Source organism: Apodemus sylvaticus, chromosome 3, assembly GCF_947179515.1.
Source record: "Apodemus sylvaticus chromosome 3, mApoSyl1.1, whole genome shotgun sequence".
In the NCBI taxonomy this organism is placed as follows: Eukaryota; Metazoa; Chordata; class Mammalia; order Rodentia; family Muridae; genus Apodemus; species Apodemus sylvaticus.
Genome location: NC_067474.1, coordinates 33,101,478 through 33,113,887, shown reverse-complemented (window position 1 = coordinate 33,113,887; position 12,410 = coordinate 33,101,478). Strand labels below are relative to the sequence as shown.

The following is a 12,410-nucleotide window of genomic DNA, read 5'->3' as shown; positions in this document are numbered from 1 at the left end:
ATAGTAAACACTTAGACAATATTATACTAATAGCTGAAGTAAAAGTATTTTACCTTCTTCTGCCCTGTGAAAGTATGTTAAGGCCTGTTGAGAATACAAAGAATACAAATAAGACAGAATTAGATTCAATAACTTAAAAAAAATGTTTGCTTGAAGAATGATTCTTACTATTAAAGGCTTCAGAAAGTAAGTGATTATAAAACAAATGATAAGGTCATCAGGGAGCGTAACCTAGCCTGAATACAACTATTAATCATTAAGACTAGAAGAAAGGAAGAGTGGCCCCTGGTTCTGGAAAGACTCAGTGAAGCAGTATAGGGCAAAACCAGAACGGGGAAGTGGGAAGGGGTGGGTGGGAGGACAGGGGGAGAGAAGGGGGCTTATGGGACTTTCGGGGAGTGGGGGGCTAGAAAAGGGGAAACCATTGGAAATGTAAATAAAAAATATATCGAATAAAAAAATTAAATAAAATAAAATAGTAGACACTCAAAAAAAAAGACTAGGATTTTCATAATGAGAATCATTTCTAATAATTTTCTGGTTGCTATGCAGAGATAGTACCAAACTATCCTGGCACAAAGAAGAAAGAAATCATGTAATTCAGCTATTACCTTTCTTATAAGTCATAATGGTTGTTTTTTACACAAACTAAACATAATTAAATGGTGAATTTATTCATAATACCATGCTTGTATTTTGTGAGGTAGGTTGTGTGTGTGTGTATTTTGGTTTTGGCTGGGAATGGAAAGAAACCAGATCCTAGAACATCCATGTGTACACCCTAGATCCATATATCATAGGTGCAAACAACAACAAATATTCACTAATATGAGAGGAAAATATTAGGGTAAGTTTTCAATTGTCATTTTCTTTACATTTTGAAAATGAGGTGACTAAAGTAAACGTAGGATTTTCACCCAGTAAGACAGGAAGGGAGTTCACGCCCAGCACCCAAGGATGGGAGAGTAAGCTTTAAGGCTTAAGTACGAATTTTTAAATTTTGTTTTTATAAGAAAAACAAACAACCTTTAAAATATAAAGAGCCTTCAACAGAATTTTCCCTTCTTACATGTTCTTCATTTCTCTAAATGACTTTCTATATATATTATCTCTAAAACTTGCTGGGTAAGAATCGCTGTATTCCTAGTCTACTTTTTGACTTCTACGTGGTATAAATTACAAATAGAAAACTGAGGTCTGTTTTAGCCATGAGCTGCTTTAGCTGACAGTATACCAGAATTATCAGCCACTCACCTAAACAACAAGAAACAAAAGCACTCACCAGTCCTGGACAGTAAGTATTAAGCCTTTGTGATATTGTTGAATTGGATCATTAGAAACTTGCTCAAGTCTCTCAGAGAATCAGATCTCCATATGTGTGGACTCTGTAGAATGGTACTGTAGTTAAGAAATCGGTACTAACTTAAGAAAGGACATCATACTACCTCCTCATAGGTGGAACTAGGAGGATTTGCAAACAGCACTTTAGCAATTCTTCTTTGATACCAAGGCATTTCAGCAAATGTATAGCACCTACAGGGGAAGAGATGGCATTATGCATTCAAATTGTACCTTTTTACTTAGAGAACTGGGCATCTTAACAGACATTATAAAAGGAATCTTCTGTTATATTAATGAATAATTTGAACTTTATATGATGAAGTTAATATTCATACTGAGTTATTTGGAGACTGACCTGATTCAGGAGTTGGGTCTACTTTGTGATTAACTGTAAACAATAGTGGTCATTTAGAACCAGGTACAGGCCCATATTACTTTTTCTTATTTGTTCCTTAGAACAACTAAGTGATACAGCATTGCTGTTACATTTCTTTTATGTTTTCTTTTGATATTTAGTTATGTTACTATGTACCCCAAGCTAGCCATGAACTAATCCTTCTGCTTCAGCTTGGCTATGGAAGGGCTTATGCCCTGCTAGTAGTTTTGACATAAAGAAATTCAGAATTCTTTTAAATGATAAAACTAATGTACTATGCATGAAAAACAATAACAGCCAGTAATTTGTGCCCATTAAAAAAAGGTGAAGTAGATGAGTAATATCCAAAAATACAACTTTCTGAAGCAGGTAAAAACCTGTGTGGGATCTTCAACTAAGGACTTGAACTCCCTGAGGCATAGACTGTATCACATGTTTGCTTACTGATTAATTAGCTGTCCTTTGATATATTTTAATCTAAAAAGTACTTATTTCCTTTGTGAAAGAGTTTGATGGACTTTTATAATGGCAAATTTTTAAAACATTTGTATGCCTTCATACCAGTAAAGTAATTCCTCATATTGGACACAAGATCACAGTGAAACTTGGAGAAATATTACATAGTTTTCCAGATTAATCAAATCTCAACCTGATATATTTTGAAAACCCAAAACTTCATGTGACAAACCTACTGTATTTATACTACTACAGTTTCCTTTAGCATGGGAAATTAGGTCTTTTCCAAGAAAGGAAAGGTAAAGAAAGGGCTATGAATCCTAAAGTGTTTTTAGTTTTCTTGGGTTTTATTTTCTGGTGGTAAGACACAGGGTTTTGAGACACAGTCTCATGTGAGCCATGCTGTCTCCATCTCCCTCAGTAGATGACAAGGAACTTGAGCTCCTGATCTCCTAGCATTATCTACTTGCTGGGAGTGCAGGCACGCACCACCAAAGACTACTTTCTTATGTTCTAGTGATACGTACACAAGTGCTATTTCATATTTAATTAGAGATTTAATACTCTACTCTAGCAAATAGTATTTTTAAATAGTTTATTTTTGCTTACACATAAATTATAAAATAAGGTGCCTATACATACTATGAAATAAAATCATGCTAAATAGGACAGAAACATAACTGAAATTTTCTTACCAAATACCCATAAGGTGAATTGAAGTAGCATCTTTAGGGTTCAGCTCAATTGCTTTCTGTTAAGAAATAAGAAATCCTTTCTAAACACCAAAGAAACAGTGGGGGGGAAAGGAAAATTATAACCATGAATACTTTTTTTTAAGTGTTTATGTGTCTGTGTGAATAAATGTCACATACGTGCAGGTACACATGGAGGCTAGAAAAGAGTGTTGGGTCATTGGAAGTAGAGCCACAGGCAGTTGTGAGCTACCTAATGTGGGTGCTGGGAACTGAATATGGGTCTTTCCGGAAAGCAGTCTCAACACTCTTAACCACTGAGCCTCTCCAGCCACAAACCTGCATTATTATGAATTACAGCTTTCTTCCTTCCCTTCACTGCTCACCCCTCCCGTGTGTGTTTACATGTAGATAGGTGAGAGGTTACAGCCAGACGTCTCCCTACTCATTTTCCTCCTTGTTCTTAAAGACAGGGCCTTTTAACCAAACCTGGAGCTTACAGACTGGCTAGACTGCAAGTCCCCAGGATTTTTCTGCCTTTGCTTCAGCCCACACTAGAATTATAAGTGCATACCTCCACATCTAGTATTTATATGGATACTGGGAGCTAAGCTCAGGTCTTCATGCTTGTATGTCGAGTATTTTATAGATAGATAGATAGTCATCTCCTCAGCTCCATATTCTTTTTGTAATGCTTTTATTTTTACGTGTATTGGTGTTTTGTCTCCATGTATGTCCTTGTGAGGGTGTCAGATCTCCTAGAACCAGAATGACAGTTGTGAGCTGCCATGTGAGTGCTGGGAACTGAAACTGGGTCCTCCTGGAGAGCAGCCAGCGCTCTTAAGTGCAAAGCCATCTCTCCAGTCCCTAGCCTATATTCTTAATTGCTTAAATTTGTTTTAATACATTATTAAAGACTTAAGGATATATTTTACATGTTTCAGAAATTGATATAGCAGGTGAGAAAAACATGCAAATTAATTCTGGAGATAGTGAAGTACAGTTTTTACTGTTTCTTTAAAATGAAATAAATATGTCACTTTTGTCAAATCGTAAATTAAATGAATATTGAAGAAATGTCTTCCTATTATTACCACCCCCCCCCAAAAAAAACTCACCTGGAAATAATTTTCTTCATATAAAAATCTTGTCAAACTCTCCCATGTATATCCAAAATAAAATAAAGTAAAATAAAAATGGTGCTATTTATAGAACATACTATGCATAATAGAAACATACTGATAAAATCTTTGTATTTACTGCATCAGTTATGATAAAGCCCACACTGCAGAAATAGATCCCCGTTTGGTTGCCAGTACCCATGTGGCAGTTTGTTACCTATTACTCCAGTTCCAGGAGTTCTGACACCCTCTTCTAACCTCTGTAGGTACTGCATGAAGTGGTGCACTTTCAAACAGGCAAATCACTCAGATTATTGAAGAAAAATAAAGACTCCAACATTCTATTTATACTATAGGGTACCACTAATTCTCTAATGCAATCTTAATTCAGATATATTAAAATATGAAACATGTAATTGTAAAATGCAATGTGCTTGTTTCAGAAGTTAGGTTTTCTAATTGCTAGTCCAATGTTATTTTTCTCTAGTAATTATTTAAGCTAGAACCTGGGACTTCTATCCCTAAGCTCCTCAAGGGTTCCTGAATAGCATACCCAGCCAATTCCTACCTGTGCTGTTGTTCATGTATAATTTGAATGATCCACAATAATAAAAGATTTTTAAATGTTGAATATTTCCGTGCTTGTTTGTTCTCTGTCTGAGAATTATGAAATGATGTGCACATAGAGTATGAAATCTATAGATTTCTATCTAATGTTTACCCTTGAACAAAGGCTACTAAAAACAAGTAAATCAACTTTAGGGAGAATTTTTAACAACATAAATTACACGTTGCATAATCCTAAACCCAATTATTGCTACTAAGAGGGCTGTTTCTGTTATATTGGAAGGTTAGAGTTTAACCACCAGCATTCAAACCTTCCTTCACAGAAACTGGCTCAGCCATGGTTTTGGGTTTTTTGTTTGTTTGCTTTTTGTTTTTGTTTTTTGGTTGGTTGGTTGGTTGGTTGGTTGGTTGGTTGGTTGGTTGGTTAGTTGGCTGGCTGGCTGGCTGGCTGGCTGGCTGGCTGGCTGGCTGGTTCATTGTGTTCTGTTTTGTTTTGTTTTGTTTTGTTTTGTTTTGTTTTGTTTTGTTTTGTTTTGTTTTGAGATAGGGTCTCTGTGTAGCTCTGGCTGTCCTAGAACTTTCTGTGTACACCAGACTGGCCTTGAACTCACAGATATTTGCCCATCTCTGCTTCCACACACGTACTGAGATTAAAGGCATGTGCTACTATATGTAGCATTTTTTTTAATTCAATAGAATGTTATCAATTGTGGTTTGAAAAGTTTGCACATTGGAACTTTTCTTTTGAAACATTCTTTCTTGAAGGCCAGTTCCTATATTGTAGAGAAAGAAGATCTGGCTAGTCTACTACTAAACAATAGCATAAGGGGGATAAAAGAGATGAGACTCCACCTTGACCCGCCCAGTCCTAGCTGAGTGAAGCATGTAAAAGGCCTGAGCTGGGCCAAGGCAGAAGCATTGAGCCATTAAATTGACCAAGAAAATTAGAAGAAATAAGGAATGGTTATTGCTCTATCCCCCTGGGCTTTGTTTTGTGTGTTTTTTAATGAGATAAGTCTTGTTCTGTTTCTGCCAATGGGTCCCTAACTCATAGGCTCAAACAATCTCATGCCTTTACTTTCCAAGAAGCTGGCCTACAAGCATGCAGTAATGTGTTCCATATATAATGACTGGTAAGTAAAACACACCAACTCAGAAAAGTATTGACTTTCTAAATTAATGAACTTAAATCAGTACCTCGAAATGCTCCTTGATAACATAGGCATTTGCAATCTTAACCTTGATGCCTTCATAATCTCCAACATCACTAATGCAGATTGCATACCACTACATGAAGAAAAAATAAAGGGTGAGAATACTTTTAATATTTCATCTAATACACAGAAAAAGTTATATACATACTCTTAAACTATAATTCTCATTTAGCAAAATGTTACTGAGCATAATGATGAACAAAAGACACAAATAAAAGCAGATAGAGCCATTAGGAACAAGAGGGTAGAACACATCATAGTGACCTATATAATACAAGGTAGAAAGTAGTGCCAACCAAGACAACTGCCAATATAATAGAGAAAGTATATCCATCAATTTAGGTAGGTTTGTAAATGAATTACTCATTTACCTTCTCATCTCCCTTTTCAACATCTGTATTGCTGTAATAGAAACAGCCACCACTGTCAACTCTGGTATCATCTTCATAACCACAGTTGGATAATAAACCCAAGCTGAGACAATCTGAGTTTCTCTACCAAAAACTAAATGTAAAATATCTAAACTTCATAAAATCCAAACACTTCCAAAAAAGTGTTTGGAGACCCACCAGATTTAGGGTAGGATTGGGAAAAAAATGTCTACAGTAAAAAATATCTATGAAGCCTCAGAACAATTGGGCTAGTTTTTCTTGGTTATCAGAAGGATCTGTCTTTGAATTCTGTACCTACAACAGTTTCTTATTATAAATATGGCTCCCTTCTGTATGAGTTATTTGTTTAGGATACTAATACAATACACATACAATACTAATAATATATTGAATAAAAATATAAATTTACTTACATCTACTTTCTACAGAAGCTTTTTGTGATCTGTCATGTTTAATGATAAAAAATGGCAATTTTGAAATGTACACATATATACACTCCTCTATAGACTATTATCATTTAGTTTCCATCGTGGTCCAGTTGTTCAAATTCAGTCCATTTGAAGGGTTGCATGGGATTTTAAACAGGATTTTAAAGGCCCTCTCCCACATATCAGAGCTGTTGCATAAAACCCTTATGAGGGGGTAAAGGTATATAATTTAGTGTGTTGGGTTATCATGTGCAATCCACTATAGCAAAACCACAGAAATTCTTTTTTATAAAGGGTATTTCATGTGTATAGATGCTTTATTTGCATGTATATATGTGTACCATATATGAGTACCTGAGGGAAGAATAGGGCATCAGATTCCCTGGAACTGGAGTTAAGGTGGCTGTTAGCCTGGGTCCTCTGCAAGACTAACAAGTGCTTTTAACCTCTGAGCCAGATTTCCAGCTTCTAAAAATTCATTTATGTATTTATTACCTATACTCAAAACAAACATGGTAGTTCCTAAGCATTTTGTTCTTGATGAGCCTGTCATTTATAAAACTATTCTTTAATGCTTATACTAGCAAGAGTGGATAGCAAGAGGTATGCTAACTGGTTTATTCTATTTCTATATCTATCCATTTCAATTTCTAAAATTCCCACTATCTGCAATGCATCTGCATTTAAACTTGTGTGTGTGTGTGTGTGTGTGTGTGTGTGTGTGTGTGTGTGTATGTGTGTGTGTGTGGTGTGTTGGAGGGGTAGATGGGGAAATGCTATGGCGAGGGGGTAGGTAGGGAAATGCTCATGGCATGGAATGAGTATCGAGGTTAAAGAACAACGTTTGGGAGCTGGTTCTCCTTTCTTTGGGGGACTAGAATATCTTGTTGCTGCTCTTCTCATACTCTAGGCTGGCCAGCTGCCAGCTCTAGGGAAACTCTCCTGCCTCTATCTCCCACATCGCCAGTGTTGGAGTTACAATTGTAAGCCGCCCGTCTGGCTTTGCCTCAACTACAGGAAGAATCTAGATACTGCTCTAGTTCTGCTTAACAGATCTTAAAATAAATTCCCAGGGGATCAAATTGTTTCTGAGTAACTCAACCATGTTTGAGAATACAACCCAAGAATAATTAAAGTACTACTGATAAAAGGCAGGGAAAGCAAGCAGTAGAGTAAGACTCTTAGTAGCTTCTTTCCTCACTGAAATTTCAATTTGAATAGCTGAAACCCCCAAATCCCTTGTGAGAGCTAAGGAACTTTAGCATTAATAAATAATAAGGACTAAGGAAGGTAAAAGGAGAAATTTGCCCATGTGTGACACCCCTAGTTCCTGGCTGTGTGTCATGGAGAGACATATTTGGGTATCCTATTAGAGGAGGGAAATCCTGTTTGGGTATCCTATTAGAGGAGGAGAGATGATGAGTTCAAGCTTTTAGATTTACAAACCAGTACCAGATCTGCCACAGTAAAGGCCATTACTTCTTAATGTATTAATGGAGTTATTACTTTATCCTTTACCTTTAAGTCTCTCTATTAGAATATTATCACACCAAGAAAGACAATGAGAAAACTTAGAGTCCAGTTACCTCTAGTGAATAAGTACAAAATTCTTTCAAGAAAATACTAGCAATCAGGCTAATACTACATTAAGGATTATTTGCAATAATAAAGAAGTGACCAAACAGAATATTCAAAAAGTAGGATTTCTCTCAGAGATGAAGGTTCATTCAATGTACATAAATTACTATATGATACAACAAATCAACAGACAGAAATCATGACTATTTCAAAAGCTTCAGAAAAATTTAACACTCATGATCAGAACTCTGAACAATCTAGGTATAGTAGGAAAATACTACTTACTGTTTCATTTAGGCCTCTAACAAATCCCCAGTAATATCACATGAGATGACAAAACTTTCTTGGATTCGCTATTCACATTTGAACACTGAAACTATGCCTAAAGAACCAAAGTTAATAGCCAGCAAGATGGCTCTACAAGTAAAGGAACTTGCTACTAACTGTGCCCCATGTCTGGAATTCAATCCCTGAGAACAACAGGTGAGAAAAGAAACAAACTGCCCTCACAGGCAGGCGGTGGCGTGCTCACATGTTCACATGAGCACATGAGAAGAATCTGTTTATAAATAGGAACTAAGGGATCTGAAAGATGGCTCAGCAGTAAAGAGCACATAATGCTCTTTGAGAGGACTCAGGTTCAGTTCTCAGCACCCACATAAGGCTTAAATCTGTCTACAAGTCTACTTCTGGGAGATCTAGTACCCTGTCCGGGCCTCCTCAGGGTGAAGCACACATGTGGTACAGAAATATACACAGGCAAAACACTCATACATAAAATTTGAAGATAAAGTCTAAAACAAAATAGGTACTGAAGTATGAGAATTAATGTTTCACTATATAAAATGTTAGTAATAAAAAGGAGCTAAAAACCAAGTTTTTGAGGTGAAAATACTGTATAAGAGCTAAGAAGAATGCCAGATACATGCTTGTAATCCCAGCACTAGGAAATATCATAAGGGTTGACAGCAGATTCCTCACCAGCAACTCTGGGTGCCTATCTTACCTAGGCTTGACTGCCATCCCCAAACACCATTGGCTGGGTGCATAAACAGCACAACCCTATTTCTCACATTTGCTGCAGAGGACAGGAGGTCTAACACCATAGTCATAGTAAGTCTAGTCCAGGAAGATTAAGTGGCTGGTTCTTCACATAAAACATACTGGAACGAGATAGAGTAGTTATACTGGTAACAGACAAAATGAACTAAAAGGCCAAAAAAAGTACAGATGAAAAATACAATCAGGTAGAGATAACAACATAAACTAGAAAAATTACACATAACAGAAGCCTAAAATATCCAAAACTGATAACAAGACAATGAAAGCAGAAAAATGGACCATTCAGCTATGTTAACACCCGTGTACTTTCAGGAAAGGATAAAAAGATTAATTAGAAACCAGCAGGAAAACAGATTTGAATACTGAAAACCAATTATACTTACCACATATAAAATACTCAATCCATCTAAACATATTTAATGATTTAAAAAAAAATGCTAGCCCCCTAGTGAGTTGACTAATAGTGGACTCTAGATGTATAATGCCCCCCTACACCAGCCTCTCCGAGAACCTAGGGTAAATATCATGGAAGGCTTCTGAGCCTTGGCAATCATGGCTTCTCTAAAGGACACTACTTCAGTGTCTCAGTGTTATGTAACATATATTGATTCATGTTTTTAATGCACACTACCAATTCTTACCCAATTTCTATAATTGGAGAGGAACTTATTATTCTACTTTGCTGTTTTTTAATGTTGTTTGTATTTAATGTTTGTTTCATGTCATTTTGTTTCTGAGTAATTCTGTTAATGTCTGTTTTTTTGGTATTATATTTTGTGTTTAAATCCTTTATTATACTCACTATACACTCACTATGCAGTGTCACTCTACACAGTGGGATCCTGGTCTGAGCTATACACTGGAAGTGAGACTCACTAGGTATTTGGAAGAAAAGACAAGCAGTGGTAACTGCTTAGAGGTACTCTGAACTAAGGCATGCTACTGCAACATTTACTAACAGCACTGTCTAATACCTAGAGATTAAAACTCACCTCTAGTTATAAGATACTGCCTAATCAACAGACTTTACTTGCTAGTTATGATGCAAACAATACAAAGACCAATAGAGAAAGAGTATACTACAAAGGTTATGCTCCATCCCAGGAAGTCAGAGAAGAAAAAGCAAGATCTGCCAAAGAGCATACATGGGCTTTGTCTGTGGCCCCCACCACATATGTAGCAGAGGGCTGCTTTGTCTGGCTTCAGTGGGAGAGGGTTTGCCTAATCCTGTAGAAACTTGATGCCCCTGAGAAGGGGGATGCTAGCTGGGTGAGGTTGGAATAGGTGGGTGGGTGGGTGAAGCACCTCTCAGTTGCAAAGGGAGGGGGAGAAATGGGGTTTAGAACTCATAGAGGGGGGACCAGAAAGGGGAGCAGCATTTGGAATGTAAATAAATAATTAATAAAAATAAGTAACTGAATTGATAGTAAATAAAAACTGGGCTTTTGGTCTGCAGAGATAAGCTTGCAGAAAACAGTATCAGTCAGTTCTTCTTTAGAATTTTTCTCTAGTGTAAGCTGGAGATCTCTAGTGAGAAAAACAGCTCTTCAAGAATTTTTTCTAATAGGATTAGGTCAGAAGTCCCAGGAGCTACTTAGACACAGCTCTTTTAGAATTTTTCTAGATTTCTGATTTTGATTGAAAAACCCAAGAATTACTTTTAGAATTTTTCTATCAGGATTTCTGACTTGGTCAGAAGATCCAAGAATTTTTAATAGCAGCTTTTCTGACTTTGGTCAGAAAACCCATGAGCTATCCAGATAGTTTTTACAATTTTTACTAGCAGAGAGACTTGTCTCAACCAGAGAGTTTTTAGAATATCAAGAAAAAAGCTGTGTAGAACAGGAAAAAGCAGAGCAAAACGAGGGCAAGAGAGAAAGAGAAAGAGACAGAGAGAGCAAGAATGAACAGTCTAGGAAGCCATCTTAGTAGAACCTACCTGTCAGCTTGGACCCACAAAAAAAAAAAAAAAAAAAAAAAAACCTGCATCTATACTAAGGCAAATGATAGTGACACTTAGACTATGTTTATGCATTCAGACAAGTAACTGCATAGAGCAGCAATTCCCAACCTGTGGGTCCTGACCCCCCAGACATTTAGATCACATTATGAAGCAGCAATGGAATAATATTATGGTTGGGGTCACCACAACATGAGGAACTGTATTAAAGGGTCACAGCATTAGGAAGGTTGAGAACCACTGTCACAGAGGAACCCTCCACCTGTGCATATCCCAGAGACTATACTAGACATCCTGTATCTATGATAAAGCAGGTGACTGAAGAGCTATTGCACATTTGAATCACACACTACACAGAAACAGTATGTGCCTGTACAGTTGCAGGAGACCAGAGATACTTTGTCCCTGAACACACACAGGGACTCTCCTCAGTCTGCCACTGTGCTCATGAGAGACTACATAGACACAGATACTATTTACTATTAGATTAGCAAATGTCAGTTATTCTTCTCCCTCTCCTCTTCTCCCTCTTACACTAGAGACAGTCTTTCCCAGTGGACCCAGGCTGTCCTGGAGTGGGAGATCTCCTGCCTCAACCTCTTTGGCACAGGGACTGTTTTCGGTTGTACAGGTGCAAGTCTCTATCCATTCCACTATTTGTGCCACCTGTATAAAGTGAGGACACAACTGCTCTAAAGTGTGGATGAGGGGAAAGGATTTTTGGGTTTTGTGGTTTTGTTTTTGTTTTATTTATCGTAGATATAAGGAGGAGTATAGCCAAAGGTTTCTAGAAAAGTCCAGAGCTGGGGTTGAAATTACTACATTGAACATGGCCAGAAGACTAAATTAGGTCATGAGAAGGTGGGGTTGGTTGAAATCAGAGGGTTATATAGGAATGAAAAGCTCAGAGAAGGGAAGCCCATGAGCTGGAGTGGTTTAGGTTTGAAGGACATAGAGGAACCAGATGCCAGCCGGCATCCACTCGGTACCTTGTACTTTCAATGAGAGAGAGCCAGGAGGCCAGCAGCGTGCTCTTTGCTATGTTAATAGGCACCACAAGGAGCCCTTCCTCCCAGGCTTCTTTGGGACCTGGCACTACCTTATCTCTTTTGTTGTCCCTGGGCCCTCTTCTTTACACATTTCCTCTTAAACTATTTCTCATTCTCTCTTATACAGATTACTAGGCTTACTCATTTTATTTTCCTTCTAGATGTATCCCTGGC

The 12,410-nt window shown here is 37.3% G+C and overlaps 1 protein-coding gene across 2 annotated transcripts in view; it reads right to left on the bottom strand.

The window, feature by feature from the left end:
- Nucleotides 1-12,410, bottom strand: part of Rmdn1 (regulator of microtubule dynamics 1) — a 36,459-nt gene that overhangs the window by 5,840 nt on the left and 18,209 nt on the right. For both annotated transcript variants that reach the window (XR_007976970.1, XM_052176133.1), the window contains exons 5-8: nucleotides 5,751-5,840; nucleotides 2,869-2,924; nucleotides 1,446-1,533; nucleotides 54-84 (exon numbers count right to left, since the gene is read on the bottom strand). Coding sequence is in view for 1 of the 2 variants with exons in the window: in XM_052176133.1 (XP_052032093.1) it covers nucleotides 54-84; nucleotides 1,446-1,533; nucleotides 2,869-2,924; nucleotides 5,751-5,840 (265 nt within the window). In the remaining variant the exon portion in view is untranslated. The remainder of the gene's footprint in view (nucleotides 1-53; nucleotides 85-1,445; nucleotides 1,534-2,868; nucleotides 2,925-5,750; nucleotides 5,841-12,410) is intronic.